This window comes from Nerophis ophidion, linkage group LG04 (genome assembly GCF_033978795.1).
Source record: "Nerophis ophidion isolate RoL-2023_Sa linkage group LG04, RoL_Noph_v1.0, whole genome shotgun sequence".
NCBI classification, from domain to species: Eukaryota; Metazoa; Chordata; class Actinopteri; order Syngnathiformes; family Syngnathidae; genus Nerophis; species Nerophis ophidion.
In genome coordinates, this window is record NC_084614.1 from 5,167,258 (window position 1) to 5,184,224 (window position 16,967).

A 16,967-nucleotide genomic window follows, 5' to 3' on the forward strand; every position below is an offset into this window, starting at 1 on the left:
GATGTCAGTCATGGAGGGTCCTTTAGGAGATGTGAATGGTGTGGCTTCAAGGGGAGAGGAAAAGAGGCGTCCTACCTGCTGCCTGCGGGGACATGAAGCTGCCCAAATTGATGACGGCAGTTTGCTGGCTTCCTAGACTTGCATCGCCGCACTGGTCGCCCTGCGGACCAGAGGGCAGTTGTCACATTTTTGTTTTTGTGGCGTTCCTTTTTAGCTAATTTATCATGTATACGACTAAGGGTCAAATACTATGTTATCTCATAAATGATACATGTTAGCATGCTAATTTTGTAGGTATGAACCTCGGTCATGTTTTTGTCCTGATGCATGCTAACATTAGCATCCGAGCATTTTAAGAGAATTTCTCCGGGTCACACATCAAAGTAATATTTTTTGCTATTTGTCGCAAGTTAGCATTTTCGCACTGTAACATTAGCACGCAAGCATTTTTAGCTAATTTATTATGTATACACCTCAGGGTCAAGTACTATGTTACCTCATAAATGATACATGTTAGCATGCTAACGTTAGTATGCTAACTTTGTTGTAGCTAATTTTGTAGGTATGAACCTCGGTCATGTTTTTGTCCTGATGCATGCTAACATTAGCATCCGAGCATTTTAAGAGAATCTTTCGGGTACACACACCAAAGTAATATATTTTGCTACTTGTCGCAAGTTAGCATTTTAGCATGCTAACATTGTTAACATGCCAACACTGTTATTTTTAGCGGATTTGCCATGTACACACCGTGTACTTACCATGTAGCAAATGTATCACATATACACCTCAGCGTCAAATATTGTGTTTCCGCATGAATGATGCCTGGTAGCATGCTAACGTTATCATGCTAACTTCGGTGTAGCTAATTTTTCAGGTAAGAGCCGTGCTAACGATAGCATCCGGGGAATTTCTCAGGTACGCACCCCTAAGTGTGATATATATATTGGTACCTAGCACGTACCAGAGTTAGCATTTTAGCATGCTAATTTTTTTTTTTTTTTTTTAAGCATGTAGACATTTCAGTGTCGTATTTTTTGGTATTACTATTGCCACTCTACCAACCGAGCTATGCCGCCTAGTTGTAGTCAGTATTGGTCATCTATAAGTCTACTTTCTTTTCTACCTACACTTTGAACCCTGCGGCTTATAAAACAGTGTGGCTAATTGTCTTCGCTAAAGGTCGTATTAAAACTAGAGATGTCCGATGATATCGGACGGCCGAAATTATCGCCTGATAAATCAGGGGTAGGGAACCTGTGGCTCTTTTGATGACTGCATCTGGCTCTCGGATAAATCTGAGCCGACATTGCTTAACACGATAAGTAATGAATAACTCCGCTGGTAATCACGATGTTAAAATAACGTTCAAAATATAAAACGTGCTCATGCATTTTAATCCATCCATCCGTTTCAACCGCACCTGTTCAAAAAATAATGTTATCAAAAATAATTAGAGACTTATTATACTCTAAAAATTTAGGTTTTACTTAAAAAATGCACGCATTTAGTTGTAGTCAATGTTAAAAAATATGATATGGCTCTTAGGGGAATACATTTTAAAATGTTTGGCTTTCTTGGCTCTCTCAGCCAAAAAGGTTCCCGACCCCTGTGATGAATGCTTTAAAATGTGATATCGGAAATAATCGGTATTGGTTTCAAACAGTAAAATATATGACTTTTCAAAACGCTGCTGTACGGAGTGATACAGGGACGTAGGGAGAAGTACCAATAAACCTTAAAGGTTACATTATATCTACGGCTTTTCACACACACAAGCGAATGCAAGGCATACTTGGTCAACAGCCATACAGGTCACACTGAGGGTGGCCGCGTAAACAACTTGAACACTGTCACAAATATGCGCCACACTGTGAACCCCACACCAAACAAGAATGACAAACACATCCGCACCATAACACAACAAATACCCAATATGCACCCCTCGCTACCTCAAACCTCAACCCCGCCCACCTCAACCTCCTCATGCTCTCTAAGGGAGAGCAGGTCCCAAATTCCAAGCTGCTGTTTGGAGGAAGGTTAAAAAAAAATAATGCACTTAGTGACTACAATAATAAATATGGCGGTGCCATGTTGGCTTTTTTTTGTCACAACTTGAGTGGAAAACCTTATTATATTGTTTAATGCATCACAACAAAACTATGCATAATGTGTTCGATCCACCACTGTATATATCGGTATCGGTAATTTAGAGCTGGACAATATCGTCAAAAAAGCCATTATTGGACATCTCTAATTAAAACGTTTTTTAAAAAACCCAAGGAAATACAAAGAGAAGGTGCTGCTGCATTTTCTTTTCATTTACCGCTCATTATTATTATTTTTTTTTACAAACTCGAGTACCCTACAGTCCTCTAGCCGCCCGTAGAGTTTTTACTCGTATGGCTTCTTCATTCATCAATCCAAGCAACATTAGTAAGTTTTACAATATAACTAAGACAATCTTCTAGCCGTCCATAGCGTTTTTACTCATATGGATTCTTTATTTATCAATCCAAGCAACATTAGTAAGTTTTACAATATAACTAAGACAATCTTCTAGCCGTCCATAGCGTTTTTTCTCATATGGATTCTTTATTCATCAATCCAAACAACATTAGTAAGTTTTACAATATAACTAAGACAATCTTCTAGCCGTCCATAGCGTTTTTACTCATATGGATTCTGTATTCATCAATCCAAGCAACATTGGTAAGTTTTACAATATAACTAAGACAATCTTCTAGCCGTCCATAGCGTTTTTACTCATATGGATTCTTTATTCATCAATCCAAGCAACATTAGTAAGTTTTACAATATAACTAAGACAATCTTCTAGCCGTCCATAGAGTTTTTACTCATATGGATTCTTTATTCATCAATCCAAGCAACATTAGTAAGTTTTACAATATAACTAAGACAATCTTCTAGTCGTCCATAGCGTTTTTACTCATATGGATTCTTTATTCATCAATCCAAGCAACATTGGTAAGTTTTACAATATAACTAAGACAATCTTCTAGCCGTCCATAGCGTTTTTACTCATATGGATTCTTTATTCATCAATCCAAGCAACATTAGTAAGTTTTACAATATAACTAAGACAATCTTCTAGTCGTCCATAGCGTTTTTACTCATATGGATTCTTTATTCATCAATCCAAGCAACATTGGTAAGTTTTACAATATAACTAAGACAATCTTCTAGCCGTCCATAGCGTTTTTACTCATATGGATTCTTTATTCATCAATCCAAGCAACATTGGTAAGTTTTACAATATAACTAAGACAATCTTCTAGCCGTCCATATCGTTTTTACTCATATGGATTCTGTATTCATCAATCCAAGCAACATTGGTAAGTTTTACAATATAACTAAGACAATCTTCTAGCCGTCCATAGCGTTTTTACTCATATGGATTCTGTATTCATCAATCCAAGCAACATTGGTAAGTTTTACAATATAACTAAGACAATCTTCGAGCCGTCCATAGCGTTTTTACTCATATGGATTCTTTATTCATCAATCCAAGCAACATTAGTAAGTTTTACAATATAACTAAGACAATCTTCTAGTCGTCCATAGCGTTTTTACTCATATGGATTCTTTATTCATCAATCCAAGCAACATTGGTAAGTTTTACAATATAACTAAGACAATCCTCTAGCCGTCCATAGCGTTTTTACTCATATGGATTCTTTATTCATCAATCCAAGCAACATTGGTAAGTTTTACAATATAACTAAGACAATCTTCTAGCCGTCCATAGCGTTTTTACTCATATGGATTCTTTATTCATCAATCCAAGCAACATTACTAAGTTTTACAATATAACAAAGACAATCTTCTAGTCGTCCATAGCGTTTTTACTCATATGGATTCTTTATCCATCAATCCAAAAGACCTTTGTAAGTTTTACAATATAACTAAAACACTTCTTACTTACTAAAGCGTCCCATGTGTGATGTCCGCGGGAGTGTTTTCATGCATTTTTGTAATGACGCTAGCGACGTTAGCATGAGCTAATACGCTTAATGAATATGTTTCTTAACTAAACAGTGCAAAAGTACAAAAAAAAAATACATATGTAGTCGTATTTTTTGCACTGAAGAAGCTTCTCTATGACTTCTTCTGTTTGTTTGATGGTGTCAATACTGCCACAGGTGGTGGAAAGGTGTATTACAACTGAGTACCGCTGCGGCCAAAGCAGTTATGTTTTTGATGTCCCTCAGGCGAGTGCTCGTGGCTTTTAGAACATTTGGTATTTATCTGCACTCAGTGTAACATATGATAGGTCAGGGGTCACCAACGCGGTGCTCGCGGGCACCAGGTCGCCCGCTGGCCTGTTCTAAAAATAGCTCAAATAGCAGCACTTACCAGTGAGCTGCCTCTATTTTTTAAATTGTATTTATTTACTAGCAAGCTGGTCTCGCTTTGCTGGACATTTTTAATTCTAAGAGAGACAAAACTCAAATAGAATTTGAAAATCCAAGAAAATATTTGAAAGACTTGGTCTTCACTTGTTTGAATAAATTCATTTATTTTTTTACTTTGCTTCTTATAACTTTCAGAAAGACAATTTTAGAGAAAAAATACAACCTTAAAAATGATTTTAGGATTTTTAAACACATTTTTACCTTTCAAATTCCTTCCTCTTCTTTCCTGACAATTTAAATCAATGTTCAAGTATTTTTTTTTTATCATAAAGAATAATAAAATGTTTTTTAATGTAATTCTTCATTTTAGCTTCTGTTTTTTTGACAAAGAATATTTGTGAAGTATTTCTTCAAACTTATCATGATTAAAATTCAAAAAAAATATTCTGGAATCTCGAAAATCTTTAGAATAAAATGTAAATCTTATTTCAAAGTCTTTTGAATTTCTTTTAAAATTTTTGTTCTGGAAAACCTAGAAGAAATAATGATTTATCTTTGTTAGAAATATAGCTTGGTCCAATTTGTTATATATTCTAACAAAGTGCAGATTGGATTTTAACACATTTAAAACATGTCATCAAAATTCTAAAATTAATCTTAATCAGGAAAAATTACGAATGATGTTCCATAAATTATTTTTTAAACTTTTTCAGAAAGATTCGAATTAGCTAGTTTTTCTATTCTTTTTTTCGGTTGAATTATACATTTTAAAGAGTCAAAATTGAAGACAAACTATGTTTCAAAATATAATTTTCATTTTTTTCCTGTTTTCTCTACTTTTAAACCGTCCAATTAAGTGTTTTTTTCATCATTTATTCTCTACAAAAAACCTTCCGTAAAAGGGAAAAAAATGTACGACCGAATGACGGACAGAAATTCCCATTATTTTTTAACATATATAGATTTATTTATTAAAGGTAAATCGGGCAAATTGGCTATTTCTGGCAATTTATTGAAGTGTGTATCAAACTGGTAGCCCTTCGCATTAATCAGTACCCAAGAAGTAGCTCTTGCTTTCAAAAAGGTTGGTGCCCGCTGGCCTGTTCTAAAAATAGCTCAAATAGCAGCACTTACCAGTGAGCTGCCTCTATTTTTTTAAATTGTATTTATTTACTAGCAAGCTGGTCTGGCTTTGCTCGACATTTTTAATTCTGAGAGAGACAAAACTCAAATAGAATTTGAAAATCCAAGAAAATATTTGAAAGACTTGGTCTTCACTTGTTTAAATAAATTCATTTATTTTTTTACTTTGCTTCTTATAACTTTCAGAAAGACAATTTTAGAGAAAAAAATACAACCTTAAAAATGATTTTAGGATTTTTAAACACATTTTTACCTTTTAAATTCCTTCCTCTTCTTTCCTGACAATTTAAATCAATGTTCAAGTATTTTTTTATTATAAAGAATAATAAAATGTTTTTTAATGTAATTCTTCATTTTAGCTTCTGTTTTTTCGACGAAGAATATTTGTGAATTATTAAAACTTTTTAACTTTTTCTAACTTTAACTTTAACTTTTTAACTTTAAAGTTAAAAAGTTAAAAACTGTTTTGATTTTACCCTTTAAAATAGTTTTTAATCATATTTGTTTTTATATTGTTTTTATTTATATTTATTTTTATTCAGTCATTGGTGGAGCATAATATATATATATATATTTTTTTTTATTTTATTTTATTTTTTACAATTGTTTTTAACATGGCTGTGCAGCACTTTGGAAACGTTATTGTTTAAATGTGCTATATAAATAAAGTGGATTGGATTTTAACTTCTATTTTTTTTAAACTTCTTTTTTTTAACTTGAACTTTTTAACTTTAACTTTAACTTTTTAACTTTAACTTAAAATTGTAACTTTAACTTTTTTTTAACTTTAACTTTTTCTTTTAGGATTGGTATTTCCTAATTCCTGGAATTTCGGGAAAACCGGGAATTTGTACGAAAAAAAAGCTTTTGTTGTCACAACTACGGAATGTTTTGATGGTTTTATTTGGTTGAAAATGTGGACTGTGACAACTTTCCAGGAACAGGTGAAAACTGGGCATTTTTGGGAGTTCCTGGAATTTTTTTTTTTAACTTGGCACTTTAATTGTCCAAGGTGAGTGGAAGGTGTTGACAGTGGAATGGTTCGAATCGGGTGAGAAATGCGCCAAGTGTGCAAGTTGGAAAAATGTCCCGGTAAACCGTGGATTCTGGGTAATCCGAAATATTTCCGAACAATTTCTATAGTGAGCAAACGATTCCAGATCGAGCCAAACGTTTCAACACCGGAACGGTTCTGATCGGAATAAAAATTCGGGCTATGGACTGTAGCAAACGTTTGTTGAAGAATCATAATAATAAATTGACATTTTTGTGTGTATAATAACGTGTGCGAATGCTTGGACGTTCACACAATTAACGCCGTTATTGCCGACACGGGTTGACGTTTTCACTCCCAAATCTGAAGGTGTTGAAATCGTCATGTAAAATCGCTAATGCTAACAGTAGCCTGTCTATGGCAAATCCAAGCTACCACACTTTTGGAAGAGTTCAGCCTCACTTTGTGTTTTCTACTAAGCGTACTTGAATCAAAGCGTAGCACCGTTCGATTTGACCTGAAGTGAAACCCGATAGTACCGACTTCCGCACCAAAACAAGCGGCGCCGTATCGACTCACCGTCTCCCCCTGCTGCTGAGGGCTGGAAGTGGCGGACTGACTCTGCGGTGAGAACTGGGAGAGCTGCTGCTGCTGCACGGGATTAAAGATGAGAGGACCGGTGGGGATCTGCAGGTGTAATCGCAGGGGGGGCGTGAGCGGGGCAGGAAGGGGAGGAGAGAAAGAAAAAAAGTGCCGAGGTGTTACCTGCAGCAGGTTCAGTGGTCGCAGGCCCGTGCTGCTGTTCAGGCCGAAGTGACTCCCTGGAACAATTGTTGGTGGTGATTAGGAATTGTGGATATGAGCCCGGAAATAGTATGATTGGTCTTGTGCAGGCCTTTCTCACGCCCCCCCATCATGCTCATCTCACCACATAAATACTAATCTAATGATTATAACACTTGAAAGGGATGCCTTTATTCAATGTTCGAGCAGCGCTGCCAACTAGCTGGAGGCTTGTGTATTGTTTTCTCACGCCCCCCGCCCCACCGACAATTTATCATGCCCACCCCACTATATAAACACTGGTGTAATGATTAGAATACTTGAAAGGATATCTATATTTCAGGGGTGAGCAGTGCTGCCACCAAGCTGAAGACTTGTGTACAGTTTTCTCACGCCCCCCCCAACATCTTATCATGCCCACCCCACTATAAACACGAGTCCAATAGTAATTAAACATGGAAGGCCGTCTGTATTTCATATTTGATCAGTGCTGCCACATAGCTAAAAAATTGTGTATTGTTTTCTCACGCCCCCTCTGACATTTTATCATGCCCACCCCACTATAGACACTAGTCTAATAGTAATTAGACATGAAAGGACATCTATATTTCATGTTCGAACAGTTCTGCCAACTAGCTGAATACTTGTGTACAGTTTTCTCACGCCCCCCCCCAACATCTTATCATGCCCACCCCACTATAAACACTAGTCCAATAGTAATTAAACATGAAAGGCTGTCTGTATTTCATATTTGATTAGTGCTGCCCCATAGTTGAAAAATTGTGTATTGTTTTCTCACGCCCCCTCTGACATCTTATCACGCCACCCCACTATAAACACTAGTCTAAAAGTAATTAAACATGAAAGGACATCTGTATTTCATATTCGAACAGTTCTGCCACCTAGCTGAAGACTTGTTTACAGTTTTCTCACGCCCCCCACCCGACATCTTATCATGCCCATCCCACTATAAACACTAGTCTAATAGTAATTAAACACGAAAGGCCGTCCGTAATTCATATTTGATCAGTGCTGCCACCTAGCTGAAGACTTGTGTATTGTTTTTCTCACGCCCCCCGACATCTTATCATGCCCACCCCACTATAAACACTGGTCTAATAGTAATTAAACATGGAAGGACATCTATATTTCATGTTCGAACAGTGCTGCCACCTAGCTGAAGACTTGTTTACAGTTTTCTCACGCCCCCCACCCGACATCTTATCATGCCAACCCCACTATAAACAGTAGTCTGATAGTAATTAAACATGAAAGGAGATCTGTATTTCATGTTCGAGCAGTGCTGCCACCTAGCTGAAGACTTGTGTACAGTTTTCTCACGCCCCCCTGACACCTTATCATGCCCACCCCACTATAAACACTGGTCTAATAGTAATTAAACATGGAAGGACATCTATATTTCATGTTCGAACAGTGCTGCCACCTAGCTGAAGGCACATGTATTGTTTTTTTTCACGCCCCTCCTGACATCTTATCATGCCCACCCCACTATAAACACTAGTTTAGTAGTAATTAAACATGAAAGGACATCTGTATTTCATGTTCGGGCAGTGCGGCCACCTAGCTGAAGACACATGTATTCTTTTCTTACGCCCCCCCCTTAATATCTTATCACGCCCACCCCACTATAAACACTAGCGTAATAGTAGTAGTTTAGTCAGTAGTTTAGTTGTGGATGTACAGTATTGTTTTCTCACGCCCCCCTTGACATCTTATCATGCCCACCCCACTATAAACACTGGTCTAATAGTAATTAAACGTGGAAGGACATCTGTATTTAATGTTCGAGCAGTGCTCCCACCTCGCTTTAGACTTGTGTATTGTTTTCTCACGCCCCCCTGACATCTTATCATGCCCACCCCACTATAAACACTAGTTTAATAGTAATTAAACATGAAAGGACTTATGTATTTCATGTTCGAACAGTGCTGCCACCTAGCTGAAGACACATGTATCGTTTTCTCACGCCCCCCTGACATCTTATCATGTCCACCCCACTATAAACACTAGTTTAATAGTAATTAAACATGAAAGAAAATCTGTATTTCATGTTTGAGCAATGTTGCCACCTAGCCGAAGACTTGTGTATCGTTTTCTCACGCCCCCTTGACATCTTACCATGCCCACCCCACCATAAACACTGGTCTAATAGTAATTAAAGGTGGAAGGACATCTGTATTTCATGTTTGAGCAATGTTGCCACCTAGCTGAAGACTTGTGTACAGTTTTCTCACGCCCCCCTGACATCTTATCATGCCCACCCCACTATAAACACTAGTCTAATAGTAACTAAGCGTGAAAGGACACCTGTATTTCATATTCGAGCAGTGCCATCACCTCGCTTTAGACTTGTGTATTGTTTTCTCACGCCCCCCTGACATCTTATCATGCCCACCCCACTATAAACACTAGTCTAATAGTAACTAAGCGTGAAAGGACATCTGTATTTCATATTCGAGCAGTGCCATCACCTCGCTTTAGACTTGTGTATTGTTTTCTCACGCCCCCCTGACATCTTATCATGCCCACCCCACTATAAACACTAGTCTGATAGTAATTAAACATGAAAGGACATCTGTATTTCATGTTTGAGCAATGTTGCCACCTAGCCGAAGACTTGTGTATCGTTTTCTCACGCCCCCCTTAACATCTTATCATGCTCACCCACTATAAACACTAGTCTAATAGTAATTAAACGTGAAAGGACATCGTTATTTCATGTTTGAGCAGTGCTGCCACCTAGCTGAAGACCTGTGTATTGTTTCCTCAGATCCCAACTCACCGGTCTGTGTGTTGGGCTGCATGGAGGGCATCAGGCCCCCAGACGGCAGAAGACCACTCAGGTTGAGTCCGGGGCCCAGCACGGCATTGGAGCTGCTCATCAGCGTCTGGGGGTTGCTGCAACGAGACATCAAGAGCGTGCCATCAGACCCCTCGCTAGCGTCCGACCGCGGCGCCGCAGCTTACCAGACGGAGCTGACCACGTTGATGAAGTTGAGGCCGGCCGGGTTGGCCACGACCTGCGCCGAGGTGGTCCCCGTGGTGATGGAGGTGCCCATGGTGGGCAGGGGGATGGTCATGACGGGCAGGGGCTGGCTGAGCGTGAGCTGCTGCTGGGCGAACGGCGTGAGGAGGGCGGGCTGCGACTGGCTCTGCAGCGCCGAGGCCTCCAAAGGGGTGGGCGTGGCGGAGAGGGGGTCGGCGGGGTGCGGCGTGGAGCACGGCGTGTTGGTGGGGGTGGAGGGCTTGGAGGTGCCTGATCCTGCAGGGGGACAACACGGACATGTTTTTAGGTGCAGGGCGGCAATGACCGTAGCAGGGGTGTCCAAACTTTTTCCACCGAAAAATCAAAACACGTTATTAATATTTTTCATTTTATAAAACCATTACAACATTTTTTTTTACTCCTTTGGGCTCCCTCGAGTTTGGACCCCCGGGGACCCCAAAGGCTCAGTCATAAAAATGTCATATATTGTATTTATTTTTTATTCAATACCTTTAATCTCCGGATCCCCTTCAGTTCTTTATGTGTATGTAATATTATTTTTCAAAAATGGTGTATTTGTTTTATGGCAAAACACAAAATGTGCAGCATTTTCCACCAAAAAATGTTCAGAGTGAAATATTTGAAATGAAGTAATTGAAGCCTTACATAAGTCAGTGTTGATTTTGATTTATGATTATATTTGTTTCAGCCGTGTAAAACAAAAACCTCAATAAAAAGGATCCCACTTAAAAATAGTGCAGGGGCTCTGCTTGAATCGCACATGATATCACACACGAGTAAACAAGCTACAGGACTGCTTGCATCGCACATGATATCACACACGAGTAAAGACGCTGCAGGACTGCTTGCATTGCACATGATATCACACACGAGTAAAGACGCTGCAGGACTGCTTGCATTTCACATGATATCACACACGAGTAAAGACGCTGCAGGACTGCTTGCATCGCACATGATATCACCCACAAGCAAACACGCTGCAGGACTGCTTGTATCGCACATTATATCACACACAAGTAAACAAGCTGCAGGACTGCTTGCATCGCACATGATATCACCCACAAGTAAACACGCTGCAGGACTGCTTGTATCGCACATTATATCACACACAAGTAAACAAGCTGCAGGACTACTTGTATCGCACATGACATCACACAAGTGAACATGCTGCAGGACTGCTTGTATCGCACATGATATCACCCACAAGCAAACACGCTGCAGGACTGCTTGTATCGCACATTATATCACACACGAGTAAACAAGCTGCAGGACTGCTTGTATCGCACATTATGTCACACAAGTGAACATGCTGCAGGACTGCTTGTATCGCACATGATATCACCCACATGTAAACACGCTGCAGGATTGCTTGTATCGCACATTATATCACACACAAGTAAACAAGCTACATGACTACTTGTATCACACATTATGTCACACACAAGTAAACACGCTGCAGGACTGCAGTATAGCTCGGTTGGTAGAGCGGCCGTGCCAGCAACTTGAGGGTTGCAGGTTCGATTCCCGCTTCCGCCATCCTAGTCACTGCCGTTGTGTCCTTGGGCAAGACACTTTACCCACCTGCTCCCAGTGCCACCCACACTGGTTTAAATGTAACTTAAATATTGGGTTTCACTATGTAAAGCGCTTTGAGTCACTAGAGAAAAGCGCTATATAAATATAATTCACTTCACATTCACATCATACATAAGTAACACACACTGCAGGACTACTTGTATCGCACATGACATCACACAAGTGAACATGCTGCAGGACTGCTTGTATCAAACATGATATCACCCACATGTAAACACGCTGCAGGACTGCTTGTATCGCACATTATATCACACGAGTAAACAAGCTACATGACTACTTGTATCACACATTATGTCACACACAAGTAAACACGCTGCAGGACTGCTTGTATCGCACATTATATCACACATAAGTAAACACGCTACAGGACTGCTTGTATCGCACATGACATCACACAAGTGAACATGCTGCAGGACTGCTTGTATCGCACATGATATCACCCACAAGCAAACACGCTGCAGGACTGCTTGTATCGCACATTATATCACACACAAGTAAACAAGCTGCAGGACTGCTTGCATCGCACATGATATCACACACAAGTAAACACGCTGCAGGACTGCTTGTATCACACATTATATCACACACAAGTAAACAAGCTGCAGGACTACTTGTATCGCACATGACATCACACAAGTGAACATGCTTCAGGACTGCTTGTATCGCACATGATATCACCCACAAGCAAACACGCTGCAGGACTGCTTGTATCGCACATTATATCACACACAAGTAAACAAGCTGCAGGACTGCTTGCATCGCACATGATATCACCCACAAGTAAACACGCTGCAGGACTGCTTGTATCGCACATTATATCACACACAAGTAAACAAGCTGCAGGACTACTTGTATCGCACATGACATCACACAAGTGAACATGCTGCAGGACTGCTTGTATCGCACATGATATCACCCACAAGCAAACACGCTGCAGGACTGCTTGTATCGCACATTATATCACACACGAGTAAACAAGCTGCAGGACTGCTTGTATCGCACATTATATCACACACGAGTAAACAAGCTGCAGGACTGCTTGTATCGCACATTATGTCACACAAGTGAACATGCTGCAGGACTGCTTGTATCGCACATTATATCACCCACGAGTAAACACGCTGCAGGACTGCTTGTATCAAACATGATATCATACACAAGTAACACACACTGCAGGACTACTTGTATCGCACATGACATCACACAAGTGAACATGCTGCAGGACTGCTTGTATCGCACATGACATCACACAAGTGAACATGCTGCAGGACTGCTTGTATCGCACATTATATCACACACGAGTAAACAAGCTACATGACTGCTTGTATCGCACATTATGTCACACACAAGTAAAAACGCTGCAGGACTGCTTGTATCGCACATTATATCACACATAAGTAAACACGCTACAGGATTGCTTGTATCGCACATTATATCACCCACGAGTAAACACGCTGCAGGACTGCTTGTATCAAACATGATATCATACACAAGTAACACACACTGCAGGACTACTTGTATCGCACATGACATCACACAAGTGAACATGCTGCAGGACTGCTTGTATCGCACATGACATCACACAAGTGAACATGCTGCAGGACTGCTTGTATCGCACATGATATCACCCACGAGTAAACACGCTGCAGGACTGCTTGTATCGCGCATGATATCACACACAAGTAGACTGCTTGTATCGCGCATGATATCACACACAAGTAGACTGCTTGTATCGCGCATGATATTACACACAAGTAAACACACTGCAGGATGACTTGCATCGCGCATGGGATCACAAAGTAAACACGCCACGGGAATGCTTGTATCGCGCATGATATCACCCACGAGTAAACACGCTGCAGGACTGCTTGTATCGCACATGATATCACACATTTTATATATGAGATCATATGATTAGATTTTTGTTGTTGCTGATATTGGACAGATGTTCAAAAGGAACATTTCCAAGACGTGTCATGATGAGTACGGGGGGGGGGGGGTACTCACTCTGCGTGGAGCTCATAGGTGACAGCGAGGCAGGTGACAGCAGGCCCACCTGCCCCAGCTCCATGGAGTGCTTCCTGCTCAGAGGCGGGCCCTTGGCAGGTGGGGGGGTGGGGCACTTGAGAAGACCACTGCTGGTTTGGGAACCGTACGGATTACCTGCAGGGGAAACCAAAAGCAGGGGGTGTTCAAACTTTTTTTTATTTCTTTTAACCCAGGGCTGCATAACGAAATGTTTTTTTAATTGTTTTATTTTGTAAAAAACAACAACAACAATAACAACAAACATATATGGACAGATAACATATTACTTTTGTTGGCCTTAGAAATAAAAACAAGAGTAATTAAAGCTGCAAGCAGCGATGGACGGGACCGACTTTTGCTGATATTTCCTGCTTTTACCCATTCAACATATCTTTACCTGCACATTACCTACCTTCCCTGCATGCTGGGGTCACACTGGTGCTTCTTTCTTTCACCCATACACGCTGGTGCTTCCTGCCATCACCCAGACAACATATCTTTACCTGCACATTACCTACCTTCTCTGTATCCTGGAGTCAAACTGGTGCCTCCTTCTTTCACCCAGACAACATATCTTTACCTGCACATTACCTACCTTCTCTGTATCCTGGAGTCAAACTGGTGCCTCCTCCTTTCACCCAGTCAACATATCTTTACCCGCACAGTACCTACCTTCTCTGCATTGTGTGGTCACGCTGGTGCTTCCTGCTTTTAAGCGGCCATCTTGAGACGGCAGCAGCGCAGCAGTTCTTTGAAGGCTTGTAAAATCTACTTAGAAAAACTCTTTGCGCAACTTTTAATCAGAAGGGTTCAATCTCTCTCCTGTGCGAGTTTGAAGCCGACACAACAAACGCGCTCAGAGGAGATAATGTTTGAAAAAAGGTGACGGGTTTATACAAAACTTTTGTTTTGAAGCAGTAATTGCCAACTTCCTGTTGGTTTTTGCTGTAGGATGTAAATGTAGGTCTAAGTGAGACCTACATAGAGGTTTTTGTTTCATGTCTCCACGACATTCCTATCGGAAGTTTCAAGCAGTTTTGTCTGTGTTTTCTTCTTAGGAGCGCAATTTTGAGTTTTGGAATTTTGTTTTTTTATTAGATCGCAATTTTCGCCATTCCTGATGTGAATTTTGAAGCATTTTACGGGGGTCAAATTACAGCTCAAAGGGGGAAAAAATTACATTTTTTAGGAAACTTTAGTTTTGAAGGGGTTTTTACCAACTTCCTGTTGATTTTTGCTGGAGGCCAGTGTAAAAAAATCTAGGTCTAAGTCAGACCTACATAGACGTTTTTGTTTCATGTCTTTACGACATTTCTAAGGGAAGTTGCAAGCAGTTTTGTTTGTGTTTTTTCCTAGGGGGCGCTAGAGCGCAATTTTGAGGTTTGTTTTTTTGATTAGATCGCAATTTTCACCAGTCCTGATGTGTGTGTCCAGTTTGGTGAGTTTTGAAGCATTTTAAGGGGGTCAAATTACAGCTCAAAGGGGGAAAAAATGACATTTTTTTAGGAAACTTTTGTTTTGAAGGGGTTTTTACCAACTTCCTATTGATTTTTGCTGAAGGAGGTCAGTGTATAAAATCTAGGTCTAAGTCAGACCTACATAGAGGTTTTTGTTTCATGTCTTTACGACATTTCTAAGGGAAGTTGCAAGCAGTTTTGTTTGTGTTTTTTCCTAGGGGGCGCTAGAGCGCAATTTTGAGTTTTGGTTTTTGGATTAGATCGTAATTTTCGCCAGTCCTGATGTGTGTGTGAAATTTGATGAGTTTTGAAGCATTTTAAGGGGGTCAAATTACAGCACAAAGGGGCAAAAATGACATTTTTTAGGAAACTTTTGTTTTGAAGGGGTTTTTACCAACTTCCTGTTGGTTTTTGCTGAAGGAGGTCCGTGTATAAAATCTAGGTCTAAGTCAGACTTACATAGAAGTTTTTGTTTCATGTCTCTACGACATTCCTAACGGAAGTTATAAGCAGTTTTGTTTGTGTTTTATTCCTAGGGGGCGCTAGAGCGCAATTTTTTTTTTTATTAGATCGCAATTTTCGCCAGTCCTGATGTGTGTGTCCAGTTTGGTGAGTTTTGAAACATTTTAAGGAGGTCAAATTACAGCCCAAAGGGGCAAAAAATGACATTTTGTAGGAAACTTTTGTTTTGAAGGGTTTTTTACCAACTTCCTGTTGATTTTTGCTGAAGGAGGTCAGTGTATGAAATCTAGGTCTAAGTCAGACCTACATAGACGTTTTTGTTTCATGTCTCTACGACATTCCTAACGGAAGTTACAAGCAGTTTTGTTTGTGTTTTATTCCTAGGGGGCGCTAGAGCGCAATTATGAGTTTTTTTTTTATTAGATCGCAATTTTCACCAGTCCTAATGTGTGTGTCCAGTTTGGTGAGTTTTGAAGCATTTCAAGGGGGTCAAATTACAGCTCAACGGGGTAAAAAATGACATTTTGTAGGAAACTTTTGTTTTGAAGGGGTTTTTACCAACTTCCTGTTGATTTTTGGTGAAGGAGGTCAGTGTATGAAATCTAGGTCTGAGTCAGACCTACATAGACGTTTTTGTTTCATGTCTCTACGACATTCCTAACGGAAGCTACAAGCAGTTTTGTTTGTGCTTTTTCCTAGGGGGCGCTAGAGCGCAATTTTGAGTTTTTGTTTTTTGATTAGATCGCAATTTTCGCCAGTCCTAATGTGTGTGTAAAATTTGGTGAGTTTTGAAGCATGTTAAGGGGGTCAAATTACAGCTCAAAGAGGCGGCGGTATAATAATAATGAAACCTTAGAAATACAATAGGGTCCTCTGTCCCAAAGGGACATTCTGTCCCTAATAATAATAATAAGAAGAAGAAAAGCTTACAAATACAATAGGGTCATCTGTCCCAAAGAGACATTTGATCCCCAATAAAGAATAATAAAACCTTAGAAATACAATAGGGTCATCTGTCCCAAAGAGACATTCGATCCCTAATAAATAATAAAACCTTAGAAACACAATAGGGTCATCTGTCCCAAAGAGACATTTGATCC

The 16,967-nt window shown here is 39.8% G+C and overlaps 1 protein-coding gene across 3 annotated transcripts in view; it reads right to left on the reverse strand.

The window, feature by feature from the left end:
• Positions 1-16,967, reverse strand: part of supt20 (SPT20 homolog, SAGA complex component) — a 49,101-nt gene that overhangs the window by 12,589 nt on the left and 19,545 nt on the right. For all 3 annotated transcript variants that reach the window (XM_061896820.1, XM_061896819.1, XM_061896821.1), the window contains exons 17-22: positions 13,928-14,083; positions 10,285-10,579; positions 10,100-10,215; positions 7,279-7,334; positions 7,093-7,200; positions 76-160 (exon numbers count right to left, since the gene is read on the reverse strand). In XM_061896820.1, the coding sequence (XP_061752804.1) occupies positions 76-160; positions 7,093-7,200; positions 7,279-7,334; positions 10,100-10,215; positions 10,285-10,579; positions 13,928-14,083 (816 nt within the window). The remainder of the gene's footprint in view (positions 1-75; positions 161-7,092; positions 7,201-7,278; positions 7,335-10,099; positions 10,216-10,284; positions 10,580-13,927; positions 14,084-16,967) is intronic.